General features: G+C 49.4%; 1 protein-coding gene and 1 long non-coding RNA gene across 2 annotated transcripts; both read left to right on the top strand.

The window, feature by feature from the left end:
- Positions 1-488: 488 nt before the first annotated feature.
- CUNH6orf223 (chromosome unknown C6orf223 homolog) lies at positions 489-6,760 on the top strand (the record flags this gene model as incomplete). The annotated part of the gene is given in 3 exon segments (XM_025042881.1): positions 489-624; positions 627-698; positions 701-6,760. Coding segments are annotated over 3 exon segments (246 nt in total), but the record flags the coding sequence as incomplete, so codon positions are not given.
- A 151-nt stretch (positions 6,761-6,911) lies between these two features.
- LOC112474614 lies at positions 6,912-17,977 on the top strand. Its single transcript, XR_003044489.1, has 3 exons — positions 6,912-11,279; positions 16,227-16,410; positions 17,525-17,977. It is a non-coding gene; the product is annotated as an uncharacterized LOC112474614 (long non-coding RNA).
- The last annotated feature ends 803 nt before the right edge of the window (positions 17,978-18,780 follow it).

Raw genomic sequence — 18,780 nt, 5'->3', positions numbered from 1 at the left:
CTATGCCAGCTATGCCAACTATGTCCCCGCCGCCGCCGGCCACCACCGCTCCCCCATTAATGCTGGCTAATCTGGCTAATAAATAAACTCCCCTCCCAGCCTCAGCCCCTGCTGGCTCCTCCCTGTTTCCCCACAAGTGATTTCAGGGCTCGGTTAGAACAAGTGTCCCGCACCCTTCTAATGTCTCTGACTTCTATTTTCGATCGCTGTCCTAGGTCTGTCGCCCGTCTCTGCCGAAATTCTGGGACATTGGGGGTTTCTCTGCCTCGCGCGTTGCATCTGCATCTCTCTTTTTCAGTCCACCTGCGTGCAAGGAGCAAGCCAAAGGGCTGGGTGCAGGGAACCAGACTCCGAGCCTGGGGAAGATCTGCTGGGCAGGGGAGCGCCCCCTGGAGGCAGGAGTAGGCACGGGCCACGCCCCTCCTGGCCAAGCCCCCAGGCCCCGCCCGAGTGGGGTGCACCACGGGGAGTCCCGGGGCAGGTGACTTCCAGCCAGGGGAAGGCACCGGCGCCTCCCACGGCAGAAGTCTCTTCTCCGAGGCTTCTGCCGCCCCCTGAGTCCCCACCCGGGCTTCCGAGAGTGACTCAGAGCCGATCTTGCATCGCTTCACCTCCTACAACACACCGGAGCGCGCGGAGAAATTACAGGATTGCCTGCGCACGGCTAATGCGCTCTAATTACCCACCGCCGCTCTCGTCCCAGCGCTCCGCGGCGCTGGGCCAACGCGCGGTAATTAGCTGCCCCTCCCCGGTCCCGGAACTATCTCCCGGCTCCAGGAGCGCTCGCATCGGCTTGCCCGTCGCCGCCTCCTGCTGCACTCTGGGACTGCCCCGTGGTCCTAGGAGACAGCTATGAGACCCCACCTGGGGTGGGCGGAGGAGAGATGCAGGACTTGGGGAGACAGGCTCGGCGGCCTGAAGATGTGGAAGCCGGCCGCTCTCCTCCCATAAGACTACAGTTCTGAAAGGATCTGGGAGAGCGGGAAGAGGGCAGGAACCCACTTTATCGACAGGAACACTGAGGCCTATTGGAAAGTTAACTGTCAGGGGAAGGGGTGGGTAAGGGCACCAGGCAACAGTATTTCCATTTCGAATATGAGGCACGGAAAAGTAAAGGCTCTCAGGGAAGGCCACCCAGCCAGAACTTCTGGATCAGCTCATTTAGCAGTGGCTTTATGAGAGCCCCACAGTCTCCTTCCCCTGGCAGGAGAATTACCTTCCCGCAAAAGAAAGAAAGATAATATCCTCCCATCACAGACCTGAAGCCCTACGCTACGCACCAGGGGAGCAGGTGAAGAATGGCTCAAGTCTCCCATCCCAGGAAGGGTGGGAGGAGGCCCTGAAGACACAGAAGCCAAGCCTAGTGGCCAGGACTAAGGAGGCGCAACTTGGCTGTCAGCTTCTTTATCCGAACCAGTCTCAAACCTCTCCTCTCTCAGGAATTCTTTCCTGATTTCCAGGGGGTTGCAAACTTGCGGCCTTGGCCAAGTTTAATCTTTAGTGAGGTTTGGCCTGCAACGAATGTGTGGTTTTCATATTGAATGTGAGAGCCTACAGACAGTGCAGGCTCTCTGATTGCCCTCCTGGTTGGAAAGGTCAGTGAGGCCAGTCTAGTCCCCAAAGGCATTTGGGTTTGAGACCCCTGATTTAGAACAGCCTGCTCAGCATGTGCCTTTCTCCTTTTCCCCAAATGCTAGAACCTCAGACTGCTCCATTACCACCCCTTTGGAACCTTTGCATGTTTCTTGGTAAGCACTGCAGGGTGAGTATTCCTGGAAGCCCCTCTTTAGGCTTCCCACATGTGGTGGCAATGATGGCTGCTGCACATGCTTCTGGATACCCCTCTGGTACCCACTTTTTTCATCTTGAGTTTCAATCTGCCCATTGGTATATCTTCTCCAGCAGGGACGACAGCTAGTTTTCTGCCATGAAACCCGAGGTTCTTTGAGGGCAAGATGCTAGAATTCTCCCTTCAGACAGATCTCACTGAGGGCTGGGGAAGTGGGGTGTGGGGGTAGTATCCTCCATCACAGGGAGCTCTGAGGGCAGGGCTGTGTCTCCCTCTCAGACTGGGGGCTCCCTGAAAGCACTAGAATTCTCCCCTCAGATGGAACCTTTGCACCCCACCCCATTCCTCTGGCTCTTCTTGGCTCCCAGGCATTCCTCCCAGGACACAGTTTGTCATGCTTTGATGAATGAAAACTACTAAGAATAACTCAGTCCTTGTAGTCTCTAAAGGACAGGGGTGTGGGGAGGAGGGAGGCTGGTGATTGTGGAGGAGTTAGGGGAGAATGAACACATCCATTCATTCAAGAGCATTTTCCCAAGTGCCCAGCTAGACACTAGGGGAGACATAGTGAGTGCCACAGAGCCCCCTACTGTGCCATTTCTGCTGTTGCCAGTAGCAGGGTGTCCACAGGACCCCCAAGACAGAAATACCAATCCCCTTCTTCACAGCCTTCCCACCCCAGAAGTTGTCACCTCGGGGTCACCCTGCTCCGTCTGTGGACACCAGCTCCCTCTGCTTGGAAGTAGATGCTTGGGGTAGGGAGGGCTGATTCCAGTGGGACAGGGGCTGCAGTGGGGAGCACCCGTGGAGCCCTTCTTCTTCTTGTGGAGAACTATCAGAGTGACTATGGTGGAATGTAGAAGTAGTCACAAACTGGCGGGAGGACATTTGGTCTTTAATTGAGGGAGGGTGTATGAGCGACCCAGAGGATGAATTTCTGTTCCCCCACTCTTCCTCCCTCATCCTGCCCCTTCCCGCTCCAAAACCTCAAGCCTCCAGTTAAGAACTCAGTAACCTTTCCAATGCAACTATTCTCTCAGGCACTTCACAGAGGAATGGAGGGAGAAGAGGCTGTGACCTTAACCCACTTCTCTAGATGGGGCCTTCCTGGCACTCTGCCCCCACCTGACACCTCCTGAGATGGGGACCTTTCGGCCTGGTCTTGGCAAAAACATCAACCTGTGAGCCAAGCTGGCCTGGTATGGTACCAGCTCTGCTACTGACCCCACTGTGACTTTGAAAAGCCATTTGCTCTCCTGGGCCTCAGTTTCCCCATATGTAAAATGAGTTTTGTCAAGTTTTCAACATTTTCAAACCTTTTAAAAAAATAATGGCTTCTTTTGTTTAAATAGTAATGTATGTGGAGTCTCCACTGGTAACACAGAAAAAGTTTGGGGTTCTACGGTCAAAATATGAGTGGGGGCCTAGAGCCCCAGTGTTAAGTCCATCATGCATGCACACACACATACGCAGTCACGCACACAAACATACACACAGATCAGCTCCAGGGCACTCTGCAGAGCATACTTGTGTGCATCTCAACCCTGAAATCCCTCCTTGTATAAACATTCTGGGACCCCGCCAGGAGTGAGAGCTCTAGAACTGGGGGTGCTGACAGCTCTGAGGATGAGGCAGTGATTGTGGGCTTCCCAGGTCTAGGGAGCAGGGCTGAGGGGTAATAGTGTGGTGGGCTTGAGCTAGTTGAGGGAGTCCTTTCAACACTGAGTAATGCTGCTGAGACTGGGCAGGAGCCTGGTCCAAAGTTAGGTCCATGAAAACCCTCACTGCCCACCCCTGTGAGTCTAGGAGGCTTACCTGGTGCTGGGCCCCTCAGCTAGGGGGCGAGGGGACAAGTGGTGAAGGAGAGTGCTTCTCCCCAGAGGGAGGGTGCAGCAGGGATGGATGGGAGCCTCTGGTAGCTTTTCTCTGGAATTCCTCTCCTTATGGCTAGGACAAGGGCTGGAGTGGGAGACCGGGGCATGCTGGCAGAGGCCCCGAACTGGCTGAGGCGTGGGAGCCGAGCGCCAGGAAGCCCGAGTGGGGCAGTGAATCCTACTGCAGGAGACAGCAAGAACCTCACAGCACCACTAAAGCTGGAGTAGAGGCGGGAGGAGCCCCATTAGATGCAGGTGATGAGAAGGCAGGAGTGAAGAGAGGAGCAAGTACTGCACAGGAAGGAAAAATGGCACCAGAAGACGCAGGCCTAGTGCTGGGGTCCCAGCTTAGGGCAATAGGGTAGGTCCGTCCGAAGTCGGGGAACGGCAGAAGTGCCTCAGTCTCTCCTTGCCCGCAGATGGACTATGCTCAGGGATGGTGAGAAAGGCCTGTGTTCAGCCCCAGCCTCCCAGAGTCACCAGGCAAAAAAGATGCTTCTCCCTACCTGCACAATCCTGAAGAAACCGTTGTTTTCTAGTTTCCCTCAGGGAACATGTTGGGGAGCCCAGGAGTCTCCCCCATTCCTCACCTCCCTAAGATGTACAGTGAGGGAGGGGGTGAGCTACCTCACCATCTTCTATCCGAAACACACACACTCTGGTGTTCGTCCCCTAGAAACGTCACAGCCTTGGCCCTGGAAACCGCTGGACAGCTGCTATGTACCAGGCTCGGCTCTAGACACTGGGGCCCCAGAAATGGAAAAGTCAGCTGAGGTCTCTGCCCTCATGGCACTCACAGTCTAAGGAAAGAAAGACAGAGGATCAAGTCAAAAAAGAAGAAAGTTCAGGTCATGAATAAGACAACTACTGAAGTGGAGGGTGTTGCGGTGGGTGGGGCTATTTTAGACGGGGTGGTCACGGAATGTCTCTGTAAGAAAGTGAGACACGTGACTGGAGACCTGAGCTACAAGAAGCCAGTCAGGCTTTTGGGCCAAAAGAACTCCAAAAATGTACAGTATTTTTAAACAGAAAAGAACACATATCCATAAACATTAAAGGGCAGGGAAATTAGAGCTCTTTCTGGAGCATCTGTTGTATGTCCAGCACGGTGATAGGAAATTCCCATACATCCTCTCTCACAGCCCCCTTCAGAATCTAGTGTGTCAGATAGTATTATTTTCATTTTACAGATAAGAAATATGAAGCCCACGGAGGTTATTGTTTCATTCATTTAATAAGATGTATTGAGTTTTAGTTTCTAGAAACGCTATAATAAATTCCACATGGGCCCTGCCCACAGATCTACAGTCTGTGAGATCATAGAGGAGGGTCAAGGAGGGCTTCTTGGAGGAATCAATGTCTACGCTGAGTCTGAAAGGATGAAGAGTGGGTGATAGGGAAAGTGACGAGATGAGGGCCCCCCCAGGGGTGGCACCAGCAGCAGGGAGACCTATGGGCAGAAGTCAAGGATTGAGGAGCGGGCCCTGCCCGGCTTCCTGCTCTGCACTCTGCGGGACTAGAGTGGTGCATGAGGACTCTCTGGCAGGTAGGAGGGCAGGAGAGCAGGTGGGGCCACCTGCTGTGGCTGTTAAGCAAGGCAGGTCAGGTGGGGTCTCTGCTGGTCTCTGATGACCTGGCCATCCCTGAGTGACAGGGTAACTCAGGGCAAAAGGTGGGTACCAGCCAATAGTAAGGCCTGGTGGGACTGCTCACGTACTCCACACACACAGACAGACATGTGCACACCACAAATGCACAAATGCACATGCAGCTAGCCTCACTCCTCAATCTATATTGATAAGGGGCTGGGGAGAGGCGCAGGACAGGGGTCAGAGATCAAGGAACAGTGTGAACCCAGTGTAGCTCCCGCCTCAGGCCCTAGGCACCTCTTTCTGGAGCCCCAGGGCAGATCCCCTTCGATAGCTTCCTCCCAGGTTCTCAGGCCCCTTGCCCTCCCTTCCCACCCCCACTGTATGCTCTGAGACATGGCCTGCTGCCACCTTGTCCAGGATATGCAGACAGCACAAGCAGCCTAGGCGTCGCAGCCAGCAGCAGAATCCGGACTCGGAACAGATCCTGCCTTGCTGGAGTGAACAGGTGATACCAGGAAGAAGATGTTCACAGGGCCAATGCAAGAATTCCGACACTCAGCAGCTCAAACATGGGCTGAGAGATCACATATAAGATTGGGGGTGAGCATTCCTGGAAGGGGACTTGTTCCCGGGGAGCAACGAATGTGCAGACTTGGACTGCACTAATAAAAGGGCAGCAGCCGGCCAGGGAGAGGAGTGGCCCCCAGGCCTGGAGCTGGCCAGGCCCTCCAGGAGCAGTGGGTCCAGACCTGGGGATCTCCCTCTGAAGGGGACAAGGACAAGGAAAGTGATAGGGTGGGGAGGGGGTCCAGAATCCCCACTATATGAGGAACTAGCACGAGGATGTTCAGTCTCAAGAACAAAAGGCCCAGACACTTTAGAGTCCCACACTCCAGCCATGGCAACTTCCCTGCTCCTCTTTAGCTAGTTAAGCCCTGCATGTTCTTCATATCAGCTTAAGAGCCACTTCCTCAGAAAAGCCTTTTCTTACCTCTTTTGGATTATGTCTCACTTCAATATGCTCTGCCTACCACCTGGTCTTAGGTTAACACTTACCAGAGGCAGCTTACAGTTCTCTATGTGATTGTTCTGTTTGCGGTGTCTCCATAACTAGACTGAAGCACTGTGAGGTCAGGAGCGGTATGTGCTGTTGCTTATTGTTGTTTTCCAGGTGCCTAGCACATAATAGAAGCTCAATAAATGTCTAAAGAGGAAGGGAAGGAAGGCAGAAAGGGAGCGAGGAAAGGAGGGAGGAGTTGAGTATGCCTTGTACCCTCCAAGGGCTGCCATATAAAGAGGGATTAAACTAGTTCTTCAGGGGCAGACAAATAACCAGCCGATCAGTTTAGGGATTCAAATTTCAAATCATTAGCAGTAAGGTTTCAAGCATCAGATGGTCACAATGTGGATTGGGCTGCCCCAAAAGACAGAGCTTCAGAGGATGAGTTTAAGCAGAACCAAGAGGAACACTTCTCAGAGATGCTATTTCTTAAATGAATGAAGAAACCAATGAATAATGGAAGGAAGGGAGGGAGGGAGGGAGAAAGAAAAAGAAAGGCAGGAGAGAACGAAAAAGGAAAGAAAGAGAGAGAAAGAGAAAAAGGAAGGAAGGAAGGAAGGAAGGAAGGAAGGAAGGAAGGAAGGAAGGAAGGAAGGAAGGAAGGAAGGAAGGAAGGAAAGACTGACGACATATAGGAAAGCACATTTCTAATCCATTTAACAGTGCCAGATGTGTCATGCTGAATGACATTCATAGCAGGGCAAGGATGGAGGTGTCTTGGGATCAGCTCAGTCCTGACTCCCCTCCTATACCTCCCAGCTTTCCCAGAGAGATCATTTTCCAAAGCCCACTTTGGGCCACTTTCCCAGGGGGTGACCCCGTTGGCGATCATCAGTCTATCCTGAGGTCAACGCCCCTCTGACAGCTTCCTCCTCAGGGCTGAGGGCGGGAAGGAGGAATTTGGTACCTGGCCTCACTTGGCAATGACCTAGTCTGCAGAGGCAGTGGGGTGGGAGGATGGGGGTGAGCAGAGGGCAGGTGCTCTGGGGCCCCCACCCCTCTCCTATGAGCTTCCTGAGAGCAGAAATTGTGTCTTACCTGCCTCTAACCCACCCCTGGCACAGAGAAGGTACCTCTGAGTGTGAAGTGAGCAGCACAGGAGCCAGGACTGGCAGAACTGAGATAGAAACGGATGTTCTGCTCAGGGAGACAGAGATAAAACACCTTCCTAGGGGGTGTGCAGTAGCATCTAGACAGGGACTGGGAAGAGCACGCAGACCCCTGGGGCCCCTAAAGCTGAGACCAGGTTGGACTTGTCTTCTCTTCACGCTCAGGGTCTGCCTGTCTCCAGCAACCCTACTGTGGCTGATGACCTGTCAGTGACTCACAGCCAGCTGTGGGCATGAAGGGGAGAAAGTGGCCCCCAGCTGAGCTCAAGCACTCATAATTAGCCCTCGACGCCCCCTCGCCACAGAGAGCCTCCCAGCGTCCACGCACGCACGTCCCAGGCTGCCCTTTCCCAACCACAGCGTGCCTCTTGCTGCTTATTTTAGCCTGACGAAGCCTCTTGAAATGTCAGACCTGGAACCAAGCTTGGATCATGCGGTTCAACCCTTTCACTCAACCAGGGAGAAAATGGGAATTCAGAAAGAGCAAGTGATGTGTTTCAAGTCACATAGCTAATGGCGCTGTGGCCAGAAATTGACTGTAGGCTCTGGGGGCCCAAATCCAGTTGTCTTTAACTCAGGGTTGGTGGTAGTGGTGGTGGGGAGGTGACTATCTGCTTCAGGCAGCCCCTCACCAGATTTCTGGAGCCTCTGGAGCTAGCGTATCTGGATTTGAATCCTGATTTGCCAGTTATCGGCTGTGAGAGCATCGGCAAGTTATTCAGCATCTCTGTGCCTACATTTTCCCATCTGTAAAATAAGGCTAACGATGATGCCTCTCTCCCAGGTTGACGTGTGGATTGAATAGGTTACTAAGTCTGCATTGCTGAGAGCAGGGCTGGGCACATAACAGTACTCAGAATGTGTTAGCTAACATTCTCAGGTGCTTGGAGGAGCCACAAGACTTGATCCTTGGTGTACAAAGTTCAAAATTTTGGTTTTATCGGTTTGCCCAAGAGTGAGTAGATTCCAGGAGGCTGGCCATATATCCGGGCTTGATGTTTGGTGTTACCATGGGGACAGATGTTGCTGTGAGAAGGACCTCAGTGGGCACAGAGGCTGTCTCTCCTGCTCTAGCAGCCACCACCTGAGAATCGAAGTCTGCAGACATCACAGCAATGGCACTTGGAGATTCTCAGAGCTGTTCAAGCTGGGTGAGCCTGAAGAACTGCTCTTCTGAACTCAATAACAATCCTCTGTCCATCTGCAAAGTGGGGGAAATCGTAGCCTCTAACTCACGGAGTGGTTGTGTGCCTGAGATCGAGTGACACGGTACCTGGCACTGTCCTTTCCAGCCCTCCTCCCTCTCCCTCTACACCACCTTCATCACTTGCTGGAGGCCAATCATCTCATCTCAATGCAGAGCAGCCTCTCCTGGATCCAGTTGAATAAATATTGACAAATTCTTTTCCTTCCAAGTTCTTCCTTTATCAGTCACCAAAGCTCTGACAGCTCACACCAGATGAACTATGGTTCCAGAACACGTACAAGACTGGGGTGGTCTCATTCCAGCCCCAGAGATGCTTGTTGAATGGCTGACTCAGTTAATCAATGAATGAAGCAATTCCCAGAACCTCCTGAAAACTCATTCTGAGCTCTCAACATTGGGCAACATCCTGGTTTCCACAGAGCCCCAGCCGCAAACCACCTCTGAAGAGAGGCTGCTCACAGTCATCTTGCCTGCCCTTGCCATCTTAACTCTCAGTAACACAGCCACATTTCTCTGCCTCCACCCCACCATCCCGTCTACAACCAGGTGTGTTCGCAGCCACCCCCAGCAGGAGTGCTGTCACAAACTTTCTGCTGCCCACATGCCCTTTCCTGATCCCCAAGGCACGGCTGCCCCCCATTAATTCCACCCAATCTCCTATGATGACCTGCATAAGAAAACAGACTTTTTTTTTTTACATGTTATTCTAGTTCCACTGATAGCCCAAGATGCTGGCCAAGCCCCAGTCCTTGCCCTGTCAGCCCCAGCAGGCCCTCATCCATTGAATCCTGCAATCGGTGGCCTACTAGTCACCAGTTACATCGCCTGCTATCCGGACTCTTGTCGGTCAGACAAACTGAAACTCTTCAGACTGGGAGGCCAGCCAAAGCCAGCTGGGTGTTTGTGCCCCTTCGAAGGCTGGGATGCTGAACATTAGTTCTGTCCTCATGTGCCAGGACTTGAGCTGGGCATTGCCTCCAGTTTTGTTCCAATTTTCTCCTCATCATTGACCCACTGGCTAGGCCTATGCATGGTTCTGGGCCACCAGCGTCCCTACACACCAATCAGATGATTCTAAAAGTCTCCAAGCCGAAAGATCCTAAAGAATCACCCACTCTGGTAGAGATACTCCTAAATATTTTAAAAATGTGTTAGGGTCTCTTTCATTGCAATAATGATTAGGGATGCTCTGGCATTGGGTGCTATAGGCCAGAGATGCTAAATGTCCTACAATACACAAGGCAGTCTGTGCAATGAAGAATTATACCCCTTCCTTCCTTGGAGAAACACTGACTAGTCAACAGTACTTCATGTGCAGTTGTAACAACTAAGATCCAGGGAGAATAAGTCCAAGGTTATACAGATTTGTCTTATAGGCAATATAATGAAGAGGACCCAGGAGTCCTAATTCTTGAGGATTTCACTGTCATCTGTTCTCAGAACCCACTAGCAGTTACCAGGTTTGTGATATTGTGGGAGGGTCAAAGACCAATGTGAGGCATCAGGAAGGCTTCACAGAGGCATCATTTGAGCTGAGCCCTGAAGGATGGCTCACAGGCTTCTGACTTCTGGAAGCAGGGGAGAGCATAGTGGGCAATGGTGAAGCATGAGACCCAGTGTCCAGAAGTGAAGGTGGCTGAGAAATGAGCACAGGCTTTGAGAAGAATGCAGTGGTGAACAGGGAATGACTGAAAGGTGACTCTAAGCTAGATCACAGAGGTCTTTTCATGTCAAGCTGAGTATTGAGATTTTCTGCTAAGGGCAATGGGAAGCCACTGATGATATCAGAGTACAAGGTATATACAATGATGAGCTCTGTGCTTAAGAGGAAGTTTACTGAGGCTGCCTGTAGAGAAGCGATGGGAGGAAATTATGGGGACAGGAAACCACTGTCAGAACAGCCTAGGTGAAAAACACACATGAGGTCATGATGAAGACAGGGTCAAGGGGATGAAATAAGGAAAAGGAGACCACCTCAGAACCAAGCAACATTGCAGGGGTTGGTGATGTCCTTATTAAAATAAAGGATATTATCTTGGTTTGAGTTCCCCTGGAAGTAGACCCTAAGAAAAGGATTTTAATACAGTTTATTTGGAAGATGATCTCAAGGAATTACAATAGGAGAATAGGGAAATCATGCAGGAAAGGGAAGGTAGCCCAAAAAAAGTGCATCGTATCAAACCAGTTACCCCTATGGGCAACTGAAAATCAAACTTGCTGGAGATCTCTGGAGGACAGTCGAGAACACATGTTTCTGATTTAATCCTTGAAGAGCAAGGGAGTTGGGGTATTTATCCACTGATTCCTGGGAGCATTAACTCTCTGGCACTTTCGGAATGTCACACATGCAGGAGCAGGCTCTGCAGCCAGAAAAAGCCCTGAGGTATAGAGTCTCAGGGGTTTGCAATTGGAAGCTACCAAGTAGCTGTGTAGGAAAACAGCGAGTACCTATAAAATGGGGCAAGGCACCGATACTATCTGCAACACACATTCTTTACATACAAGTGAAGTGAGTTAGCCAAGATGGCCCCTTGTCTAAAAATGACTCCATAAATGAACCAGATAGGATATTTCTGAGAGAGGGCCCCGATAGCTGAAATGCCTAGCTTCTGTGACCCCAGAAAGGCAGAGAAGGAATCCGAAGTATGGTAATATGGTTTTGTCAATTTTTGCTTTATGTATTTAGATGCGAAGTTATCAGTTGCATATAAATGTAGAATAATTACATCTTCCTAATGAAGTAAGCTTTATATCATTTTGAAGTATCTCTCTTTAACCTGATAACGCTTTAAAATCTAGTTTTTTTTTTAATATAGCTACACTACCTTTTTGCTTTTGTTACTGTTGTATATCATATCTTTTCCCATCCTTTATCTTTCTTTGTCTCTATATTTCATGTACATCTACATAAATAGTATATAGTCGAATTTTGGTTCTTATCCAAGTAAGTCTGAAAAGCTGAAAATATTTGCCTTGTAATGAGAAAATTTAGTCATTTTTACATATAATAAAATTATTTTTACATTTGGGTTTATATCTATCATCTTATTACAAGTGCTTTCTATGTGTACTGCCTACTCTCTATGTTCTTGCTTTTCTCTTTTCTTTGCCTTCTGTTAGAGTTATCATATTCAATTATCCTCTTCTATTAATTCAGAAGTTATTCTTTTACAATTGTTTAGTAGCTACCCAGAAATTACAGCTTACATACTTTAAAAATCCTAATATCAATTGATTCTTTTACTCTCTTCTCCCAAAATGTAGACAGGGACCTTAGGATCTTAAGGTCCTAACTATAGGATCTTAAGGTCCAAACAATATAATATTATAATTTTTCTACACAGCCAATACATTTTATATTTATCTACATTTTATATTTATCATGCTTACCATTTCATTGGTCTTCGTTCCTTTCTGTATCCCTGACCTTCCATTTGGGATTTCCTTCTGCCTGAAAATTATTTTATTAATGTGGGTCTGCTGGTGATTAATTTCCTGTTTTTATTAGTCTGAAAATGTCTTTCATCAATTTTTGAAAGTTCTCAGCATTATCCCTTTATATATTGCTTCCACCCCATTCTTTTAAACCGTCTCAGTATTTCTTCTGGTTTCTTAGACTCTCTTTTATATATTCATCTTTTACTCTTTCATGCTTCATTCTGGATAATTTTTCTCATCTCACTTCTATTTAACTAACTCTTTGTTCAGCTTTGTCTAAAATGCAGCTAAATCTATCCTTTGATATTTTAGTGTCAGGTATAATAATTCTCAGTTCCAGAATTTCCATTTAGAAAAAAAAATAGTTTCAATTCTCTACCAAAATTCTTAATCCTGTCTTTTATCTCCTTGATCATGCTAAGTACTGCATTAAAAAATGTTTAAATCTGCATACATAACTCCAATATCTAGAGAGGATATTATCTTATATATTTGTTCATGTTGTCTTGTCTCATCATGTGTCTGATTTTTGTTTTTTAGTTTTGGGTTTGCAGGGCGTTTTGGTTTATGCCAGGGTGTGTGTGTGTGTGTGTGTGTGTGTGTGTGTGTGTGTGTGTGTGTGGTGTGTGTGTGTGTGCGCGCGCGCGCGCGCGTGCGCGCATGCGCATGGGTGCACCCTGGACATTGTAGTTGCAAAATCATTTATAGAAATATCTAACAAGACGACGGCTTCTTCCAGAGAGGATTTTCAAGAGCCTGAGGGCACTAGCAACATCGGATCACCTTAATCCAATTTCAGGAATTGAGATGAGTCAAAGCTGGGCTGCAGCCCCTGTCAGAACCTGTCTACTTTTAGTTCATCAGGTGCAACCTTTTGGGGTCCCAACCCAAAGCAAAGAGGTTCACGAAACACTCCTCTTGATAGGCCTAGTCTCCTGTCTCCAGGAGGCCGTCTTTTTCCATCAACCTTTCAGCTTCTCAGTTGCTTCCTCCTTGCCCAAAGGAGAAGCATTTCCGAAGCCAGGCTCACCTCCCTACTCCCGGTCCTCTTTATACCCTAGCCCAAAAATTCCCCACTACCTTAAAGATCCTCAAAGAGTTTGTTGTTTTGTTTGCTTTTCTTTTTTTTTTAATATATAGCTTTTCTAGTGGCCTTCAGGAGGAAGTTTAATCTACATTACCTAGCTGTTTCTGAAAGCAAACACAATGATGTGTAGGAAGTTTCTGAGACATTGGTACCAGTGTTAAAAAGGCTTTTTTTTTTTTTAAAGCCAACAGTTTACATAACACAGATTAACATGTTATGGATTGTCATAACAGAGTTTATTTTTCTGGGTTAAAAGGAAAGATCCAAGATTTATATAATTTATTGGCCTTAATACCAAAGAAGGTTAATCAATATAATAAATTTAAATGGAGTAAAGTTAAATAATGAGCTGCTTTTGTATTTTGAAAATAAAATTAGATTCTGTATTCATTTTAAAAGAACCATGACCCGGGAAAATTGACAGGACTTGCAACTGGGTGAAAATTTGTATGAAGGGGCGAGGAGTCTGGGGAGACAGGGAGGGAAGAGAGCAGGAGGATCTGGGGAGGGCATGATGAGTTCAGCACTGGATGGCCTTCCTTTAACATGCTGGAGGGAGTCCAGTTAGTGGCCAGAAGTGGGGTTCTAGCCGGGTGATCTGATAGACCAGAAAAATGGACTTTGGAGCTGCTCGTGCACAGACTGGACTTGGAACCAGGGGAGCTAAATGACCCTTGTGGAGAGTGTACAGAGAGAGGAGGATGCATCAGAGCACTGATCTTTAGGGGTAGAGGGAGGCAGAATGGGTTCCAGGTGGTGGAGAGGTGGAACACGCAGGTCTGGAAGGCCCTGGGAAGACACTCTCTCAAAGCCTTGGGGGTTATAGGGCCAATTTTCCCGAGGAGGTTCAGATGTGGCTGAGATGTGGGGGAGGCCTCTGCTGACTTTGAGAGCAGTTTCCGAAGCGTCGGGAACGCAGAGGCTACCGAGAAGGGGTTAGGGAGCGAGTGGGAAGCCAGGAAGCAGAGGCAGTGTGTACAAACTTCTTTTTTAGAATGTGTGGGGCTCTGAAGGAAGGAATTGAATGGTGATTAAGGGAAGAGCTGGTGACAATGACCAGAGGAAGTTTGTGGGCAGAAGGGAAGGAAGCAGGGCAGATGGAGGGACCAAAGAACCCCAAAACTACATCAGAACTGAGGGAGTCAGCACCCACCCCAGGGAGCCCTGAACTTCACCAAGAGCTCTTATTTTTCTCACTTTTTAGCTGAGGAAAGTAGACTCAGAGAGGCAGATCACACAAGTGACTGCTAGAAAGAGATGAGGCTGGGATGGGACCCAGGTGTGTCAGGTTACAAAGCCCACCTCTCAACCTCCACCCCACCCCAATCATGATTTTAAGGTTTCCATGACCGTGACCACCCCCGTCACCATCACACTGCCACCGTCATCACGCCCACCTTGGCCTCTACCACTATGACCACCAATGTCACTGTCCACCTCACCACAATAATTACACTCAGCAATATGAGATTTCCTGTGCCCAACACATGCAGTTTCTGTCTTGGGGTCTCCTATTCTGAGAACACGCAAACAATAAAATGAACTGAGGCAGTCAGCCAAAGCCTTTTGATCATATGGCGGCGGGTCAGGGCCTTTGCTGGTCCTATAGTTAGACGGCCTGCATTCATGGTTTCTTCCTGGGGAAAGGGGCATGTCAGAAACTGGTCTTCTGTTTGCTCACCTTTTCCCATGGCAAGCTCCATGGGCCTCCCCCATCACTCATCCTCACCCCACCCCAAATCCTTCATTTATTACCTCTGAGCTGGAAAAATTAAACAGATTTTTCTGAGGGAAAATCTTTAGGGGAGTGTGTGCAGAGGTATTAGTGCTGGGCTGAGGCCCAGTCATTCTTGGTTCTCCTCTGAGAGTCTGGGTTTCCTGCAGGGACATGCTCCCATCTCACCAGAGCCCCTTCCCTCCCTCAACTCACCACCCCTCCTTGGTACAACCAGGGATGGGAAGCCCAAGGCTGCAGCCTGGCTTCCCCACCCCCATGTGCCCATGGCCCCAGATTCTCCCCACCCCATGCCCACAGTCCCTCTCCCCAGAGTCCTGGGCCTCAGGCCTGGAGAGATGGATTCCTGGGATGTAAAGAAACCGAGGCAGGAAAGAGGCAGGCCTGGAGATGTTCAGAAAAGTTTCCATGCTGAACAGCTTATTCTGAGCAACTCTGCCAATTCCCCCTCCTCACTAATCCCAGGATTAGAGTAAGTGGAGTACAGGAATACAGGAGCCAGAGTCTGGGAATGGAGAGCAGTGTAGTGAGAGAAACCAGGCAGGCTTGCATTGGAACTCTTGCTTGGCCCTTCAAACATACCTGCTGTGTGGCCTGGGCAGGCCATTGACCTCTCTGAGCTCCACTTCCTCACTTGTCAAATGAGGATCATCAAGTCTGAGCACAATGAGAGAGGATGTGTGTAAGATGTGGTGTTCAATACACGGTGGCTGGTTGACTGTTACTGTTGTGGTTCTGAGCTCTAAGTGCAGGGATGACTGGGGAGGAAAGAGTATTTCTTGCCACTGACTCTTGAGCCCTGGAAGGCTGAGTGGTACAGCGGGGAGAATGTGGCATTGGCATCTGATAGATCCATTGAACCTCCATTCCATTTTGTGAGCCCCGCAATGACTCATCTTCATCAGGCCATCACTTCCACCTGGATACCTTATAGGCCTGCTTCAGAGATTGAGTGAGATTTAACACAGGCATGAGTCTAGCACAGTACCTGCTTTCTGTGCCTCCATCTGAACCCAGTGAGTCCAGGCCCCTGGTTCCATTCTCTGCCCTCCTCAGAGGGACAGACAAGGGGTCCCAACCATCCTTGTCTTGCCTGATTTTTGCCACACTCCCTTGCTCTTCCTCTCCAAAACCATATTAACCTGTCACTTCCCTTACTCAAGAGCCTGTCATAGCTCCCTATCACTGACCATGCCTAAACCAGCCTCTCAGCTTGGCATTCAAGGACTGAACACCCCACCTTCAGCCTTATCTTCTCTCCTTGGTCTGGCCAGACTCCCCTTGCCCTGAGCCGACTTGGCCCTGACTGACCTGCTCCCCAACCTGTCCCCACAGTGATCATCTCCTGCCACCTCCCTCCTCCCTACACTTCCGAGCTAGGCCCGGCTCAACCATTTCCGAGCTCCAACGGATATAACAATTCACAGATAAACCAAATCTCAAGCAGCAGCTGAGAGGAAGCCTATCAATAATGAGACCTAACGCAGTTACTGGGCAGACTGGCTTTGGGAAGAAGCAGGTAATCGAATCTCCCTCCGGTTGCCATCTGTCTCCATTGCTCCTGCCTCGCCCGTGAGATGCCCGCCCTGCATCTGGAGGCTCAAGCAAGTGGGTCCCGGGCCATAATACAATTCTGTTAAAGAGAGCTTAGGTTCTTTGGGGACAAAGGGAAGGTTTTCAGAAGGATGAGGCAGAGAGGACAAGGCCAGAGTCAGATTGGACAAGCACAAGAACAGTACACACCCCACAATTGATCTGGGAAAGGCAGTGTGGAAATGAGCCTGTTGTCTTTGATAGTCTTGTTCCTTTTATATTTTTATCCATATTTTATTCTTTTCAAGTTTCTAGAATGGCAGCTTTGTGAGAGGATCCCAAGCACACAGAAGATACTTAGACATGTAATTCCCACCCAATGGGGCAGAGAGGCTTAGCCTCAAACCCTGGCCGCCTGGGACGGGGTCCCCATCCTATCCCTGGCCAGATAAATATGTGACCTGGGATGGCTATTTCACCTCTCTGTATCTGAGTTGGTCCCTCTGCGAAATGCAGATGGTAGTAGTAATACCCAGCTCATGGTTGGCTAGCAGTGGGGACTAAGTGAATGGATCCAGGTAAAGCCTGAGAAAAGGGCTGACCTGTGGGGCTCCTCCCATCACCTTAATTCTCACAATTACCACGCAGGCAGAGGAAATGGCCGTTCTGCAGGGGCTGCTTTCAGGGGCCACTCGAATTCTACCTGTTCCTAGCACTGTAGTGTGGAGCTGATAGTTTTACAGCTGGCAGTGGCTGGTAGAAGGATGGTAACTTAGCCCCATTCCTCACTGCACCTCAGTGCTAGTTCATAGGGGCTTCAGGCACCGTGGTCCCTGCCCTCAAAGCCAGCGCACCCTGGAGCTTCTCATTCCACTGGTGTGGAGTGAGGTGCCAGGTGAGACTGACGAGCAGCCAGGAATGGGGAACACTGTCTCTGGCCTGGGAGACACCTGAATGTGGATGCAAGGCCTGGCAGAGAATCAGAGGGAGAGGTCAGCAGGACTAGGAAACAGGGGTTGGAGGTCCCGCCAGACCCTCACAGGGAGCAATGAGTGACATTGAGTCTCTGGTCACCAATTCCCCATTTGCTTATTCCACAGATGTCTGCCTGCTCTTCACCGGGGCCTGGGCGAGGCCCTGGGGCTCCAGAGAGGAGAGACACTGTCCTTGACCTCCAGACCACAAGTAGTGGAGGAGACAATAGCAGTTGAGTATGAGGAGAGTGGCTGCTGCTGGGGTGCCCCCTGAAAGAGCTGGAGCCAGGGAGAAGAGGGTTGTATATATGTATTTTTGACAAAATTGGAACTATATTGCGCATAATGCATATTTTTAAGCAATAGTTTCTCACCTTAATAATCATCCATGACATGGTTTCACCAGGCTACGTCATATTAAATAATGTGGATGTGCCATAATTCAGTAGTCATTTCTCTGCTGTTGGGCATTTAATTTTTTCCTAGTTTCCATGGGTATACACAGTGCTATGGTTCTCATACAAAAATAGCTGTTCATTTCTTTGATTACTATTCTAAAACAAAGTCCTAGAAGCAGAATGGCCAGGCCTAAAGGGAGACATATTTTTTCAAGTCTTGCTCCATAGGAGAGGACATCCTACTTCAGGACACCCTGTGATGAGGAACCCTTTCAATAATGTCCAGCTTGAGTTGATTGCAGCCTGTGTTTATCCATCACAGGAGCAACAACCCCTGCTGCTTTCCAGGGACACTACAAGATTTTACAGCCCTGGAGCTCGTTACACCTCACAAAAAAGGAGACTAGAGCCCAAGCTGCTCATGCCTAAGGAATAGCATCCACTGCAGAATCCTTGGGTCACTGTGTCAGGGCTGCAAGTGACAGAAATCTCACTTCAGAGGCTTAACCAAGAGAGGCTTATTTTCCTCACACGATGAAAAGCACAGAGGTAGCAGCAGGCCCATACTGATGTTACCCACCCTCACTGCCCCCCATGACGCAAGCTCCTCTAGCTTTCCTTCCTTTCACACTGAGCCTGTGGCTCTTTCCTCCTCATGCTCAAAATATGGCTGATGGACATCCAGCCATCACATCCACATTCCAGGCAGGAAAAGGGAGAAGAGGAAAGGGTAGAGACTGCTGCCTGCTAAAAATGTCCCCTGCTTTGATCAGGAAAACCCCAGATGATCTTTATATTCATCTTGTTGGCCACAACCACGTCATAAGGCCCACCCTAGTTGTGAAAAAGCCTAGAGAGTCTAGCTTTTGCTTGGCGCACTGCTGCCCTGAAAAAAACTGGAATTGTATAAGTAAGGAGGGTGGGGAAGATAGATATTTGGTGGGCACCTAACACTGTCTGCCACCTTCCTCATGTAGTGTGACA

This window comes from Pteropus alecto, unplaced genomic scaffold (assembly GCF_000325575.1).
Source record: "Pteropus alecto unplaced genomic scaffold, ASM32557v1 scaffold7, whole genome shotgun sequence".
Classification (NCBI taxonomy): Eukaryota; Metazoa; Chordata; class Mammalia; order Chiroptera; family Pteropodidae; genus Pteropus; species Pteropus alecto.
The sequence above is the reverse complement of the archived record's forward strand: the minus strand, read 5'-3'. Positions and strand labels throughout refer to the sequence as shown.